The sequence below is a fragment of the Carex rostrata genome, chromosome 1 (genome assembly GCF_964058835.1).
Source record: "Carex rostrata chromosome 1, lpCarRost1.2, whole genome shotgun sequence".
NCBI lineage: Eukaryota > Viridiplantae > Streptophyta > Magnoliopsida > Poales > Cyperaceae > Carex > Carex rostrata.
Window position 1 is genome coordinate 11046120 of NC_135918.1, and position 17675 is coordinate 11063794.

At 33.0% G+C, this 17675-nt stretch overlaps 1 protein-coding gene across 2 annotated transcripts; it reads left to right on the plus strand.

Annotated features, from left to right (window-relative positions):
• The first annotated feature begins 8279 nt into the window (after positions 1-8279).
• On the plus strand, positions 8280-14275 carry LOC144566211 (uncharacterized). Of its 2 annotated transcripts, none has more exons than XM_078316166.1 (10): positions 8280-8390; positions 8544-8639; positions 8856-8996; positions 9625-10293; positions 10703-11240; positions 11718-12016; positions 12351-12457; positions 12790-12940; positions 13664-13816; positions 14031-14275. In XM_078316166.1, the coding sequence occupies exons 1-10, from the start codon at positions 8352-8354 to the stop codon at positions 14169-14171; spliced, it is 2334 nt and encodes a 777-aa protein (XP_078172292.1). In that variant the 5' UTR covers positions 8280-8351; the 3' UTR covers positions 14172-14275. The 2 variants fall into 2 exon arrangements, with proteins under 2 accessions (XP_078172292.1, XP_078172301.1); XM_078316175.1 differs by having other exon boundaries at positions 10706-11240.
• Positions 14276-17675: the final 3400 nt, after the last annotated feature.

The following is a 17675-nucleotide window of genomic DNA, read 5'->3' on the forward strand; positions in this document are numbered from 1 at the left end:
GGATTGGTCCTCGGCAGTTTCACTGCATGGCCGATGCCCATGATATTGACAGGTTCAGACGAGGTATATTATTGCTAAGTTCTTATACTTCTTAATTTGTATCTATATGACAGACTCATGGTTCATTATGGATTTTATTTCAATTTATTACGAAATTTTGCAGGAACCACGCGAAGAGGTACATCTTCCTGTAGGTGGGAAAGCAACGAGTCACTGCAAGTCGTTTGATGGTATCAACTTTGACAAGCTGGGACAAACATTCAAGAATCTGCGTGATCGATTTGCGGAGCTAGATGGCAGTCCATTCAAAATCGATCCGCCACTTGATCTTTTCTGTTCAGCAGACTCCATATACGTTTATGCAGATGATTATGCGGCCTTGCTTGCACCACGGGAGTGGCTCACTGGACCAATCATTCAGATGTGGATGCTGTGAGTTAATATTCGTAATAATTATAGAATTTAGTACCTTCAATTCAAATAAAACAAATTTGAGAACACCTGTATGCCTTCTTTTTTTTAGGTATTGGCACAAATACATCAAGGAGGAATTTCCCGATGTGCAGGTTAGTTTCATGGACCCCCAACGGACGAATGCCACCATGCTGAGTGATGATCGAGGAGGTGTACTTCAATACATAGGGCAAGCACTCAACGAAAATCGGGACAAGAGATTGATATTTATACCTTATCACCACATGTTAGTGTTATATATATATATTCTAATTTGATTATATTTATGTCAAAATATAAAAATTATATAATATGACATGCTACAAATCTAACATGCAGCAATCATTGGGTATTGACCGTGCTTATGCCAGGAGAGAGTGCATTGTACGTGTACGATTCTGATAAGAAAAGTAAAAAAATGCTAATGATCACTGCTGCGGTCGAGGAGTAAGTGCCATCCTAAATTTTATGTTTGTTTAGAATGCATTAGATTTTTTTATTATTTTATCATTTATCATTTTAAATATCTCTCGTAAGTACTGATTGTTCAATGTGTTCATATTTCAACAGTGTTTTCGTCAGGGTAATGGAGACTTCTTTGACGATTCATAACGAATGCAAGGTAATAGTTTCTATTGAGATATATGATTATAAGGACCTAGATGCAAAAAATTATGAATATCTAGACATATAAGCCATTTGTATGCTCATTAACATACAATTCAATTTTTTCAAACTTATTATGTAGTGCCCACAACAACCAGCCGGCTGGGAATGTGCATATTATGTCATGTTGCTCATGCAAGACATAATAAACGAACACATATATACTTTTCCGAACTTAAAGGTATGCATTTATATATTTTCAAAAAGTAATTAACCATTGTTGCTTCAAATATAATAAAATACACAATTAATTGTGCATGCTCTTCTATCTTTTAAAAAATGCAGGACATTCCCGCTAAACATACTGTACAACGCTTGACCGGCTTACGAAAAATGTGGGTTCAAATTTTCCTGAAAGAGGTACAGTAGACATGAAGTACAACAATTTAGGATGTGTAAACTTAATCTGTAGGATGTGTATGTTTATGATATTTAATTTAGGATTTGTACGTGATTTGTATGTGTAAACATAATTTAGGATATGTAAACTTAATTTGTAGGATGTGTTTGATATCTATTTGTGATTTGTATGCATATATATTTATCAATCTGTGATTTGTATCGGTAGCATATTAATTGGGCCAGCATATATATATAAATGGGAGCTGGCCAAATAATTAAAATTTCATTTTTTTACATTCAACAAAACATCTGGATCGGTTCTTATTCAAAAACCGATCTAGATATGCAATTTTAATAAAAAAAATATCGAAAAAACTATCAAGATCAGTTTTATATAAAAACCGATCTTGATAGTTCGTATCTGGATCGGTTCTTATTCAAAAACTGATCTAGATATGTAATTTTTAATAAAAAAAAATTCGAAAATATTATCAAGATCAGTTTTATATAAAAACCGATCTTGATAGTTAGTATCTGGATCGGTTCTTATTCAAAAACTGATCTAGATATGTAATTTTTAATAAAAAAAAATCGAAAATATTATCAAGATCAGTTTTATATAAAAAACCGATCTTAATAGTTCGTATCTGGATCGGTTCTTATTCAAAAATTGATCTAGATATGTAATTTTTAATAAAAAACAAATTCGAAAATATTATCAAGATCAATTTTATATAAAAACCGATCTTGATAGTTCGTATCTGGATCGGTTCTTATTCAAAAACTGATCTAGATATGTAATTTTTAATAAAAAAAAAATTTGAAAATATTATCAATATCAGTTTTATATAAAAACCGATCTTGATAGTTTGTATCTGGATCGGTTCTTATTCTAAAACTGATCTAGATAACTACTATTAAGATCGGTTTTATTAAAAAACCGATCCTAATAGTTTCTATTTGGAACGGTTCTTTAAAAAATATAAAACCGATCCTGATAGTATCAGTATCGCCTTCATCAGGATCGGTTGGATTCCGATACTGATATGTGTATATAACCGATCCTGATTCCATATTTTCCACTAGGTTAAATGTGTGATTGGTTACCAATTATCAGAGTTGTCAAACAAATTTATTGTGGATTTTAACCTTTTAATTGTTTTGGAACTGTGTTGTTAATATAACTCGTTCTCTTTGCACGAGTGAAAACATTTTGATCTTTAATTTCCATATTATTAGTTATAACCTATAGGAAATCAAGTATATATACCCTATGGAGAAATTAACGTGTGTTGCAAGATATATATGTAACATACAATGATAGAAGGTGAGGGGCAGAGGGCCATGGCTCTTCTCTAACTTTTCTATTATCTTGTTTTTTTTTTGTAATTTAGTGCAAATCTCTGATTTTGGTCCCCTCTAGCTGATATTATGTGAAGTTGCACTCCGCTATATAAATTTTCTGGCTGTCTTAATTAATTAGGTAGCGGGTTGGTTTTTCCATGGTGCAATGACTTGCTATATATTTTACCGCATTGTTTGGTGATTGTAAATCTTGTTCCAATTAATACTCATGAGATGATAAACTTTTTTTAATAAGGAAAATTTGAGGTGGAGTCTTCAATGAGATAGAGATTCATACATAGTCATTCAACTATTTTTTTAAGATAAAGAAGATAGCAAATTCTTCGTCTTTAAATATTTATAAAAAAAATCCTATATTCAAATTTCAAATTTCAAATATATGATTATATATGGAGGCGTTTGGATGAGGTAAAGAATAGTGCTAATCCGGATTAGCTACTATTTCAAACTACTATTTTATGTTTGGATGTATTTGGGTTAGCAAAAATGGACTATTATTTGTTTGTCTTTTGTGGGTTAGCATGCTATTCTACTAACTCAACTAAAAGTTACGTTAGCTCACTATTTTCACTAACCCAAGTCTTCATTCAAACACACCCTATAAGATGTATTTGGATGAAGACTTGAGTTAGTGAAAATAGTGAGCTAACTTAAATTACATGCTAGTTCTTTAATTAGCGAGACGTCAAATGACAATAATGGAGAATGATAATTCTTTAATTAGCGAGACGCCAAATGACAATAATGGAGAATGATAGCGGGTTACTTTTTTCACATGTTGCACTGGCTTGCTATATATATATTTTAGCACATAATTTGGTAATCTTAAATCGTGTTCCAACACACTCATCATGAGATGACAATGGTGGAGTCGTGGAGAACACATATATAAGGGATGATACATGCACTCAATTGAGTGCAAGGAATTAATATATCTTTGTTTATTTTAGTAGAAGCTTAGCAGCCATTATGCTTGGCTTAATTAGGAGCCATGTCTGGTTTCAAAGCAAAGTGCTCTCTCTTAAACTATTGACATATGGCCAAATAAAGAACTCACAGTACTACCACTAATCATATCTGTGATCTATTGTATACGTAGTTATGTACATATAGTGTTATATATATATTCCCCCAAAAATTTCATTTTTCTGTTATATATATATATATAGGAGGGTTTCAATACCTCATTATAACTCATATTTTATATATTTGTTTTCAAAGTCCAAAATATTGATTCAAACCGCTCAACATGATGTTTATACTAACATATGCTTGGGATGAAATTTTATTATTTTTGAAATTTTTTTATTATTTTTTAAGATAAGTACAAAATCACTGTTTTTAGATATTTAAAAAAATAATGATTTTCTACCCATCTTAAAAAATAGTAAAAAAATTACAAAAATTACAAAATTTCATCCAAATCATATTTTAGTATGGATATCATGTTGAACGATTCGGATCGATAATTTAGACTTTGAAAACGAAGATATATATATATATATAATATGAGATATGATGAAAGGCATGAAACATTGGAACCCTCCTCATATATATATATATAATATTTTAGTTATTTTAATATTGTAATTGAACCCACTGTATGATTGTTCATATTTTATTTATTTATATAATTAAATCAACTGCTGACGAAAGTTATTGAAAAATTCAATGGAATGCTACTACTAACACTAGCTATGTGATATGATGCCTATATAATTACTGAACGGAATGTTTAGCCATGTGATGTCTAGCTATGCCTTGTCATAACAATAAAAAAATTCAGTGTACACAGAGTTTCCAAAAAAGCAAGGATATTTCATTTTCATCCTTGTGAGGTAAATTACATGGAAAATATATGCAACGCTCCAAGAAATGTAGATCAGCATGCATGTCTTACAAATTTATACTAATTAAACAAATTGTAGTTTGTAAGTAAGAGGTGATAGAATCATAGAAGATACAAATACAACAATATTAATTAATGACTCAAAATAAAGTATTTACCATTTTGTGATGCGTTGAGACCCTGCCAGAGCAACTAAATTATTATCTACAAGATTCTTTTGGTCCAAAATAATTTCGTTCTAGTCCATGCCAAGAAAAACAAGGTGTCTTTGGACTATATATATATCGTCTGAAGGCCTTAAATTATGAGTGTTGGGCCTCCGCTCTAGATTTTTTTTATTTTTATTTTATACTTAAGTGGGAGAACTACACCGATTTCACCAAAAAAATCTGTTGCTTATCTCTCTCGCTTGTTACAATTTACCTATTTTACCCAAACATTCCTAGGAAGCCATCGTGTCCGTGTCCGACACGTATCCGACACCGACACGCCTCTGACAAGCGTACGATACGTATCAGATACGCCATCTGGCTTGTCAGGTGAGCTGGCGTGTCCCTACCAGTCTGATACGGTCTCCGACACCTGGTTGACCCTGCCGATACAGTTTGATACGGGCGGGACACGCCAGCTTGGTGCACCGTGAGCTGTGAACCGCATGTAGACCAGTGAATTAATCAAAAATTGGTGCTAGCTGCAGGGATTAAACCTAGGAATGGGGTTAAATGCAACTGACTCCGAACCACTGCACCAACTTAATTTTATGTTATAATGCTATTGTATTTAACTAAAAGTTATATGAAATTCTTTATTCATAATTTTTAATATTTAATTTATATATATAGTAATTAATAATATAATTAAAATAATAAATATATAATAGCCGTGTCGTATCCTCTATTTTTGAGAATTGCCGTGTCGCCGTACCCGTGTCGTATCCGACACGATACCCGTACCCGTATCCATGCAACATAGCAATTTACAAAAGCCTACAATCAGTTTCCTACTAGAGTTTTTATTAGTTTCTAACAAAAGCAGAGAAATCCTAAGAAGTCTTGATCAAATACTTTTCCACATATGCATATGAAACGCACTCCATGTAAAACTAGCAAGAAATCATTCAGTGCACTGGTTCCTTGTCAAAATCCAAGCCTGCTTCTCTGGCCACAGATCTTAATTTCTTGTAATTCTTCCCCTAGAACCGGTCCATCTCCAAATCATTGACAGTGTATCAAGTTGAGATTGATCAGGACCAAATAAAGGTTTTCATACTCCTGATCTCCTCTGCCAAGAGAAGACCATATTATTTTTTTTTTTATACCTCTATGTCGTGATTAGGGCTCTAATTGATAATTGAGAGAAATTAACGAATATATTGATGGCAACACGAGAGAATAAAAGTGATATATCGTACCAAGTGATATTTCATTTCATTATCAATTCTGATACAAAGCATAGTCTTATATATGCAATCGGATTACAAAAAGAATTAGTGAAAATAATCGACACATCATCTCAGCGACACGTCAGATCTATTATCGATTTTTTTTTTAAATAGAAACAATTTAAAATATTTTAACATAACAAGCATTATTGATTTGATTTTTATAAAAAAAATAACTCTACAAACATGTTTGCTCCACCGATCGATGGGGATCAGTAGAATTATTTACTATTAATTTATGTGGTCATGTTGTATAAATGGGTTATAAGGAGCAAACATCTTTGTGCCTCCAATCAAAATCACTGGAGTCATTTTTTGTAGAATCTTGTTTCGTTAAAAATATTAAATTTGGTTCAAGGCAAACGTCGTAAACTATTGCTTGTTTTTTAATTGTAGAATCTAAATCAATGGTGCTTATTTTTTTTTAGAATCCAAAGCAAACGTCTTAAATTATTGGCATATGATCAAATGCAGAACTCACATACTACCACTAATCATGTCTTGTGAGTTGTGATCTGTTGTATATAATTTTACCTATATTCTCCAGAAAATAATCATTTTATTTCTGTTATATATTATATTTTAGTTATTTTAGTATGCTAGTTAACCCCACTGTGTGATTGTTCATATTTTATTTATTTAAATAATAAAATAAACTGCTAAGGAAAGTAATTGGAAAATTCCGATTTTTTTATTAATAGAAAATAAATAAATAAAATATCGAAATACGGTATAGGATTTGAATTTTGTCAAGAAATGAGTAGAACGGGTTGCCACAGCCCGTCCCACCGGACGGGTCTAATTATCCCGTCCGGTTAATTAATGGTTAGCGTTAAACTCAGCGGAGAAAAGGAAAAAAAAAAACAAAATCCGGACGGTATGCTTCAACCCGTCCCGGGTCAAAAAAAAAAAGAAAAAGAAAAGAAAATCCGGACGGGTTAAGTAACCCCGTCCAGAATTTCAAAGATTTTTCTATATATTATATTATATTATATTATTTTTTATTTTTTATATTTTTTGTTTTTTTTATATTATATTATTATATTAATATACTTATATATATATATATTATATTATGAATAGAACTAGTTTAGTTGTGCTTAAGCTCACCAAAGTGTTTGGTGAGTTTAATTCCAAAACTTATTAAATCGGTTTCAAATGACGAATCCAAACCGTTAGAACCTATCTTGCGAATGATGCGTCTACATGTGAAAATTTTAAACATTTTGAATTAATTTAGTATAAAGTCAATCGGTCAAAATTAAAAGGTTAATATATTAATTTTAGTGCATTTTTTTTTTAATGTTTTTTTTACCGCTTGACTTTATACTAAATTAATTCGAACGTTTAAAATTTTCACATGTAGATGCATCACTCGTAAGATAGGCGGATTTCAACGGTTCGAATTCGTCATTTGAAACCGATTTGATGGATTTTGAAGTTAAGCTCACAAAACCAATCTTTGAAATCCTGGACGGGGTTACTTAACCCGTTCGGATTTTTTTTTTTTTTTTTTTTTTGATCCGGGACGGGTTGAAGCATACCGTCCGGATTTTGTTTTTGTTTTTTTTGTTTTTTTTTCTTTCCTCCGCTGAGTTTAACGCTAACCATTAATTAACCAGACACAATAATTAGACCCGTCCGGTGGGACGGGCTGTGGCAACCCGTTCTACTCATTTCCCGACAAAATTCAAATCCTATACCGTATTTCGATATTTTATTTATTTATTTTCTATTAATAAAAAAATCGGTGGAAAATTCAATGAAATGCTACTGCTAATTAACACTTATTGCATCTAGCCATGTGATGTCTAGATGTGCCTTGTCATTAGAATGAAAAAAATTCAGTATACGCAGAGTTTCCAACCAATAAATAATATTTACATGGATTTTAAATTCAAGGGTATATTTGTCATTTTAATTTTTAAAATTATTAAATAAAAAGTAAAATAATCAGAAGGGGATAGAAATAAGAATGTTAAAATTTTATGGGGATATTGGATATTATGAAGTTTTGATGGAGATATTGGCTATTTCAAAAATTTCTATGGGTACAGCGGAAGTTTTTCCAAAAGAAAATTAGTAAAAAGAAGGAAGGGTCCGTATGCAAAGTGGCCAATTCCTTGGAAGAGCGGGAGGCGCCAAAATGTCCCAAAAAACGCCTCCTTGGCGCCATCACCGACTCACCGTATCACTTTTGCCTCCCTTCTCCTCTCCTTTCCTCAACTTATTGCCATGGCTGACTGTGGGTTCCGCTCCCCTCATTTCTCGGAGGTTTGCATCATCTACTCTCATTACTTTTCACCTCTATGCTTATTCTTATAAGTTGTCCTTTGACTTGTTGCTACTTCTATTGTTCTCTTCAATGACATTACAATCTCCTCCCCTTCTGTTAATTCATTTTTTTTTTAATTGTGCTTAATTTAGGAAGTAGCTTATCTGCCACCATGGCTTCAGCCACATCAGCTGCCGAATGAACTTACAGGTGTCAAAGACAAATGTAGCATTCCAATGCAATCACAGGTGCTTTTTTTAACCTTTTAACCTTAACCTTATCAATGAGTATTTAATTAATGTTTTCATTTTGCATTTTTCTTCTAAGTGACTGCTTTCTTGTACCAATTGGACACAGTAGGTTTTAGTACTGAAAACTGTTCTCAGTATTAAGACCTAACTGGTACAGTATATTCTCTCTGTAATGCTTGCTTCTAAGTATGTTCACTTCTTAAACCATTTCAGAATATCTATTTTGAGGAGAACATATGCGTTGAACAAAACGGCCAACAGTTCTCAAGTAATGAATCTGGATTCAATAGTTGCCATTTGTATCTATCTGGAGATACTAATTCACTCCACGGAAGCATCCCTTTGACTGGAAATGTGAGAATTTAGTTTTGACTTCTTTAGATATTTTATTGTACAATAGTGGACTACCTGGTGAAATCGAGGGGTGGTTCGAATTTAATCGAAATATAATCAATCACGATAGTGAGGGTTTATTGAGGTAAAATTAGGGATTTTGAGGGTTAAATGAGACTCATTTCCCTCGATCTTATTTGAAGCTCAATTTGTTCGCTTGAGGGTAAGTATTGGTCAGGATTGCACAGTTCAGGGCCTATTTAGGCATTGTTAGATCAAATCTAAGGAGAGTTTTATAGTTGAAGCTTAGTCACAGTGCAAATTGGGGGTTAACATATACTTAACTGGGACCGACCTACTTAAAATAGGTTAAGCTGAGTGACAGTAAATTAATTCACAAGGAAATTGACAGAAAATTGAGTCATTAGGCGTGGCCGCAAATCTGTGCAAAATAATGTTGAATTAAGCCTAATTTCGCAAATAGAAGTCATTTGAACCACATTTTGTACAACTAACACTCAACTGAGGTTACTAAGAGAGATACATAGGAATTATATAATTACAATCGAGCAAGGCCAGCATTTGACTTCTATCTGCCTTTTTCTTTAAGAAGGTTCTTACAATTCTTAATTGCACTCTCCTTCAACAGGCACTTCGCCTCTCGTTGAATCTTTCTTGTACAGTGTCTGAAGATAAAAACCCACCGCTAACCAAAGAGAAAGTGAAGAACAATGAAACAAGCAAAATTACTAGTACCAAAGAGAAAACAAAGAACCACATAAAAACTACCAAAAAAGATGCTCTGACCCTCGCAGAAGCTGACATAAATGAGGCAATTGAACTCTCTATAGCAGCCTCTGAAGCTATGGTGATTACAGAAATGGTTTTACTTGAGTCAGACACGTCTCATTTTCCTGCATTTAATGCTCTTGATGCAGCACTTCTGGTAAAGGAGGCACGGAGAGAGATGTTTGCTGATAGAGAATATGGTTCAGGTTCTTTTTTGGAGCAGGAGGGTGACGAATCAGGTTCTTTTTCTGACTTAGATGAATGTACCATGGCTATTGCTTATGCTGATGTTGGTTTATCTGACAATGGGGGTCCAGATAGCAATTTTCGTATTCATGGTTCGGACAGTTATCATGATTCTACAATGGTCCCTTGTTCCATAAAAGAAAGTACATGCACACCCCATATTTTCAATATTAGAAATCCAAGTCCAAAGGAAGAAAATGCTGCTGCTATAGAAAGTGAAAAGCAAGGTCCATATAATTTTGGTGGAATAAAAAAGTTGAAAGAAGTTGAAGATAATCTTGAGGTAAACCCATTACTTTTAAACCTTAAATTTATTTACATTATTAAATAGGGATAGATTGTCATTCACTTCTATTTTATTTTTTGAGAAATACATGAACAAACTACTGTGAAGTATTTGTTTCTCAATAGATGCTCCATTGAGGGGGTTGGAAGGTCGGCCTCTTTTATGTGAAAAGAATATATAGTTTTAACGGTAAATCAAGCCTTGCATTTTCTTTGAGGGGAAAAATATTGAAGAAATCTCCAAAAAAATAAATGCAAACCAAGTTCATTATATGCAACAACAAAAAGAATTGCAAAGTTGGTACATGTACAAAGCATTTCCAAATATGAACTTCACAAAATAATCCATCTTTACTTGTGTCATTGTGTCAAAAATTCTAGCTTTTATATAAGCATTTCAATTTCAGAAGGATTATGAAGTTGCTGTCCAAAGAAACGCCTGCACAAGAAAAATCAAAGGACCATTTATTCGAGAAACAAGCTTCATTTCAGAATCGATGGACACCTTGGGAAATTTCCCTTTTTTACAAGTAGAAGAGGCTGAAAATGAGATAGTTGCTTCGAACACACCAACTAATGCAAGAAACAAATGCCTTACTGAAGGGGTTTTTTCGTCCATGGATGCTCTCTGTTCTGTAGTGCCATGCAGTCTTTCTAATCCTTCTATGGATCAAATTTCAAATGAAGAGAAGAAATTTGGGATAAGAGATGTACAGTTTAATAAAGCACCTCCAACTTTTGATAAGAAACAATTGGATGGTTCTGATGTTATGTTAGATGAGATTTGTGAAGATATAAATTTTAAAAAGAACTCAGATTTGAAAAGGAGAGAGTTGGATGAAACAGTAGGCAGTAAAAACAAAAGGGTTAGGTTTTTAGAGGCAGAATGTGTTGACAGGGAGGCTAAGAAGAGTGAAAGGATGAAGCATAAAAGAGGCCACATTTGTAAGTTAGATTTTCCTTTCATTTCTCTTACTAAGTCCTGAAATATTTAGTTAAAGCTCAAGCTTGTACGAAACAATTTTGGTTTCCAGAAAACCTTTGATAACCAAGGGAACTGATTAGACTACAAACTTAATAGAAGTCCCCAAAATCCAAAAGGGTTTAGTCTCAGACCCCAAATGGTGTATTGAAACTCATCTGTTTAGCTTGCTTGAAGGATTTTTGTGCGTTTTCTGACATTTTTGAAAGACACACTTCTCCAAATTTATCAAAGGTCCACTCGTTTAATTCTTGAATTCCTTGAAAAAAGAAAGAAATCAGAATTTTGATTCTAAGAAAATAAAATAGTTATTTAAAGGGCTGAGTTGGGGTTCTGAAATTTGAAATTTCCTTATATCCTTTGTTGGTCTAGCACAATACCCATAATTGCATAAAGTAATGTTTCGTGATTTGTAAAGCTCATTGTAATTGATTTTTTAGCTTCAAAATCTGGAAGGAGAAAAGGAGTAAAATATGGTTTGGACAGTATTTCTCGAATCAGAAAACAGAAATGCAGCTCTTTTGCTGGAAAGATAACAGAAAGCAAAGAGATGATGTTTCAAGGTTTAGATTTTTTACTGACTGGACTCTCCAATAAGAAGTTCAGAGAATTACAGGCGCTCATCAGAAGATATGGAGGTCATGTTCTTACAAAATTACCAGACTACCCTTCAGATTTAAGAGCCAAATTGGTTGAGTCTACTCACTGGAAGCCTCCTGTTGTTATTTGTCCTAAAAAGGTTGGTGTTTTTTGACTTGACATAATTTCATTTCTCTTTGCAAATAATCAATATGCCCTTAAAAGTAATTTTATTTTGCATGGCCCTACAAAAATCTCTCATATAATATACCTTGAAAATGGAAAGTATTAAGCATGAAATGAAATCTGGTCTTACTTGTTCCATCGGGTTGGGTCAATTAGATTTATCAGTTTTGTCAAATATCAGATAATGTCGCTTGAGATATGTGGGTTTATATAATTTTTCATATTAGTTAATGCAGTACTGTTGCAATTGAGACTTTACGTTGATACCTATTTCAATTATTATTTTTTTCCTTCTGGTTTTTTAACAGGTGGCAACAACCAAGTTTCTATATGGATGTGCAATTGATTCCTGGGTGTTGAATCCTCAATGGTTAGTCGATTCAGTTCAGACTGGTCATATTTTGTCTCCTTACAAGTAAGTTTATTGAATAAGCTTAGTTTTGTAGTAATATTTCAGGCTCGATTGTGCAATTATGTGCCCATTTAAGCCAGTTGTGCCCCAACAGACCTCAACTATGCTCTAAGTCAACTTTATTTCATCCAATCTATCATAAAAAATACTCATTTGTTATAAAACTGAGGAACCAAGAAATTGTAGAAGGAACATATAAAAAACAAAGTTAAAGAACAGAAAGGTTTATAACACGAGTATTTTGATGTGCTCTTGAGTCTTGATAAAGTATTGAGCTTATGTGTCTATTTATTTTGAATGAAAGAATGGTTTAAGGTATCTTATTGTATTGCTAGGTACTTAATTAAGGAACTCAGAGCATCTGCACGGAGTAATTTGGACAAAAATATGTTTTTCTTTAAACGCCATACTCATATTTTTCATGGCATGGGCTTCTTGCTCTATGGGAAACTCAGCTTGTCTTCCAAATATTTGAATATTATAAAGGTGAGTCTGCAACAGTATTCTCTTATCCTAGTACACACTACATTTCACTGTTGTTGCAAGTGTTGTCAATATTTCTCAATGCTTGCAACTGAAAAAACAACATTTTGTAGTTTGCTTGAAAGTAAACATATAATAAAAAGAGGAGGGTTCAAATGCCTCCATTTTTTGTGCCTCCACCATGCCTCTATTTTTAAAAACTTAAATAACTCAAAATTCAAAACTTATACGTCAAAATAAAACCGTTAGATGTAATCTATATTATTTTCTCTACATGCCCATAAAAAATTATCACATTTTGATTTTGCTTTTATATGAATTAATAAGTTGAAAAATTAACGCCTAGAAATTATCCATATTTGTATACATTTTTACAAGCTTAAGATGACAATCAAAACAAAGTTGAAATGCCATAATTTTTTACATGTGCATAGATAAAATGATATAGTTCATATCCAACGGTTTTATTTTGAATTTTAAGATTTAAATTTTGAGTTATTAAAGTTTTTAAAAATAGAGGCATGATGGAGACAAAAAATGAATGCATTTGAACCCTCCTCTAATAAAAAACATGTCTTCAGTTCATTTAAAGTTTGCTAATTGTCATGCATCTTCCAAGATGGAAAGTGAAAAAATACGACTTCAGAAAAAAGAAAAAAATTTAAATGCAAATATAATACCTAATATTCACAAATCCTGGGCTTTGCATGTATTTTCTTTTTACAGCATGGAGGAGGTCAGATCTTTCAATCTTTACAAAGTCTAATTCACAGCTTGACATGTAAAAATACCGAAACTGGTGTTATTCTAGTAGAGAACAAGGCAAGATCATCTCGCCATCTCGAGTTCTGTGCACTTGAACGCAACATACATACACTGGTTGGTATTCATAAATATGTTACTACAATTAGGGCTTACTTCCGGAGTAGTTTTTAACAAAAAAATTCTTGCTTCTTTTTCCTTTTCTTTTTTTCCTGAAAATTTTGTTGAAACCATCATAGGGTATATGACTAAGTGGCAATTCAAACAGGACCAGATTACATTATTTCTTTATTATTGTATTGTTAATTTCTTTTTTATGATTATCATGCAGCCAGTCAGTTGGATAATCGAAACACTCTATGCTGGGGAATTAGCTCCTTTTAAGAGGGACAGATACCATCTCTTTCGAAGAATCAAGGTGTCAAAGTTAAATGCTGGAGACGAAGCATTTGACATGAGCCAAGAGATATGATTTGTCATGGTTATATTGTAACAATACAAATTGGTGAGCTACCAACAGTAAATATTATATGTATATGTAAATGTAAATATTTTTTGACTTATTTTTATGCTGACCACAATTGCCAAATTTCAAGTGAATTAATATCATAGTGTCACTGATAGGTAGGGCTGCACAAAAAATTTGTAGTTCGTGAATCGATTTGAGTTTGATTTGAAAAAGTTATAGTTCGAAATTAATTCAAACCAAATTCAAACTGAACCTGGTTCGTTCGAAATAGGTTCGCAAACTATTCTAGTTCTAATCTCAAAGTAACGTGAACCGTTGATTTCTGTTGATGACTTATGTTCGCTGATGAAAGTTAAAACATAAGGTTGCCTGGTCATAAGTCATAACCCTCTCTTTTAATATCACTCTTCCTTGTCCTAAAAAAGTTCGTAAAAGATTCGAAATTGAGTTCGTAAAAAATTCGATTCGAAATTAATTCAAACCAAACTTAGTCGAAATTAATTCAAATCAAACTCAAACTGGGGTAATTTGCAGCTCTACTGATAGGGTATTGCTGCAAAAATTGAAAAAAATTCATATGTTGTCAGCGACCTGCCACTTGGATGTGTTGAGTTTTTGAGTTTGAGACATAAATGTTGAATGAGAGGAAAAATTATATTTCATTCTAAAAAATGAATCTATTACAGTGTAGCCTATTTATATCTAAAGAGAGAAAAATAGTTGTTAGAAAATAACAGCTGTACATACTTCAACGGTTGCCTATACTCTAAAAAAGGTGAAAAGCTACAGTAGCACTATTTAATTATTAAATATTTGTATCCATACATCCGAATGAATCAAATCAAAAGGTTTTTCGCTTTTACAATTTGATAAATTAAATGATAATCTAGTATGTTTTCCTAGCTTATATGTCTCACAATTACTAATATCTAATTTTGAAAAATTAAAAAAGACTCTTTAAAATCTTATCAGATGGATGCATAATTCTTCTATGCCAAAGTGTGCTTAATTCTTCATTTTTGGTTATGTTGTGGTTGATTTTTTCCTCATCCAAAAAATAAAGCTCGTTTTCTAGAAATTCTTCACCAATCACAATCTTTGTTATTTGATCCTGAAAAATCACATTTTTTGTTAAAAAGATGAGTTCACAATTTAACTCCTTTGTGATTTTACTAATGGATAGTAGATTTGATGAGCATCTTTTATATACAAGACATTTTAAATTATTTTTGAGTGAATATTTATTGAACCTTCTCCAAGAATTTTCATTTTATCAACATTTGCAACCGTAACAAATATTTTAGTTTCGTAATTTTTGAATGAGTTTAATAAATTTATATTACCGGTCATATGGTCAGTTGCACCCGAATCTAATATCCATCTAAAATTGTTTGGAAAAAAAGATAAATTTGAGATACAAACCATACCAAAGGTCTTTAAATTTTCTTGCCTCTGATTCATCATATCAGTGAATTGTTGGAAAAGCTGTCACATAGGATCCGAAGGAGAGGGTCCAATGCAAATTTTTGGATGGGGATCATTTCTCACCAGCGCTGGTTCAACCCTTCTCTTGTTTCCACCAAAACAATTTTTTTCGCTCAAAAGTGTTGGCGCCTCCCCCTCTTCGATCTCCACTAGCGCCGCCTCCCCTTTTTTGCCACCGTGGTCGGAGATGAGGGTGGAGAAACCAACACTCCTCCTTGTGATGCCCTTCCCTTCTACAGTGTTCACATTTTGTGGTTTGGTCTCTTCTTATCTCCACCCGATAACTAGGGTTAGAGTTCGATCGGGTACCAGCTGTCACAAATGCTTTTGATTCTGGGTTTTTAGGCAATTGTGACCCCATTACCTCTTTTCTTGTTTCTTCTCCTTGTATCATGGAAATCACTTCATCTGGAGATGGAAGTTCAGCCATGAGGAGGATCTGTGACCTCATCGCCTCATATGATGAATCGAGACAAGAGAGGAATTGAAAAACGTCATCTTGTTCTTCTCTCTTTTGAATTTCAGCAAGGTCAGTGGTATGGGGTCGATAAACCCTAATTTTATCTTTTTTTCTTTTGGAGAAATCCAAACATATTCATGGCTGGTTGACCTTGTTGTTGTTTTGCTTGTTGCATCTCTCTCTAGATTTGGTAAATATGGGCGTAATTTTTCTTGCGACCATATAATTTTTCGACTCTTTGCCAAATTTCTAATGCCATATCTTTGTAAGAAAGTAAGTTGGATTAGGGCTGGACAAAAGAGCTCGAACTCGTAACTCGCTCATTTACAGCTCGCTTTAACTCACTCATTTACAACTCAAGTTGGCCAACTCGTTTAATAAATGAGCTGAGTTCGAGTTGGCCCCAACTCATTTATAACTGGAGTTACATAAAGTTACATAGTATTGGTCACAATAAATCCCAAAATAATCAAACCTGAATCTCTAGACTGTTATTTATGCTTTGAGATTCGTGCAAAATATTTTTGAACTTATGTTGTAATACTATCACTGGTTAACGAGTTATAAACGAGTTGTGAGCCAACTCCAATTGATAACGAGCTGAGTTCGAGTTGGCTCTACAACTCGTTATTATCATCTCAACTCAAGTTGGCTCGCTCGTTTATTAAACGAGCCGAGTTCGAGTTGGGGGTAACTCGCTCAAACTCGGCTCATTTACAGTCTTAAGTTGGATACGTGTGGTTCCATTGTTGCTAGTAACCACGTGATTACCGTATGATGACTTACTTTCCATTTTGCTAATGCCATTTTTTCTGGTTCAGTTGGAGGATCTGATTGTTTGGGAGCTTTGCTCTCCGAGTCGATACGATCGCTCTTTTCTCGGCCGCTTAAGGCGAAGACAACTTGTGCCCATACGTGGTAATTTTTGCTATTTAGCATCACCCCAGTGAGCATTTCTTGATTTTGTAACATTTCGACAGCTGCTGGTGCTGTTTGTAATTTTCTCTTTTTGATAGCTATTGGTATTGTTTTGTTTTTCTGATTTTACAGCTGTTGGTACTGTTGCGAATTTTTCTGTCTTTGAGTTAAGATCTGAACCACAGCTCTGATACTATGTTGAGTTTTTGAGTTTGAGACAGAAATGTTGAATGAGAGAAAAAATTATATTTCATTCTAACAAATGAATATGTTACAGTGTAGTCTATTTATATCTAAAGAGAAAAATAACTCTTGAAAAATAACAGCTGTATATACTCTAATAGTTGCCTATACTCTAAAAAAGGTGAAAAGCTACATTATTTCTATTTAATTATAAACGAGTCTAAAGTTTAACGGGTCTGACTTATCCTTCATTATGAACAGGATGTACTTCCACGCCCGTTACAGGAATTTTTTTCATAAACCATAATTAATAAAACGTTTTTTAGGGAACCAATATGATTGATTTTTTTTTTTTCAAAAACCATAAGGACCGTGGGGTTCCCACGGTCTCAATTTTTTTTTTTTTATAAAACAGAATTTTTTTAATTTTTTGTATTAAAATATTAGAAATGTTGAATATA

Excerpts from the sequence above, each read along its gene's own strand:
- LOC144566211 (XM_078316166.1), top strand. The coding sequence starts at position 8,352 with ATGGCTGACTGTGGGTTCCGCTCCCCTCATTTCTCGGAG. Across the intron at positions 8,640-8,855 it reads GCATTCCAATGCAATCACAG|AATATCTATTTTGAGGAGAA; the intron begins GTGCTTTTTTTA and ends AAACCATTTCAG. Across the intron at positions 11,241-11,717 it reads GCATAAAAGAGGCCACATTT|CTTCAAAATCTGGAAGGAGA; the intron begins GTAAGTTAGATT and ends TTGATTTTTTAG.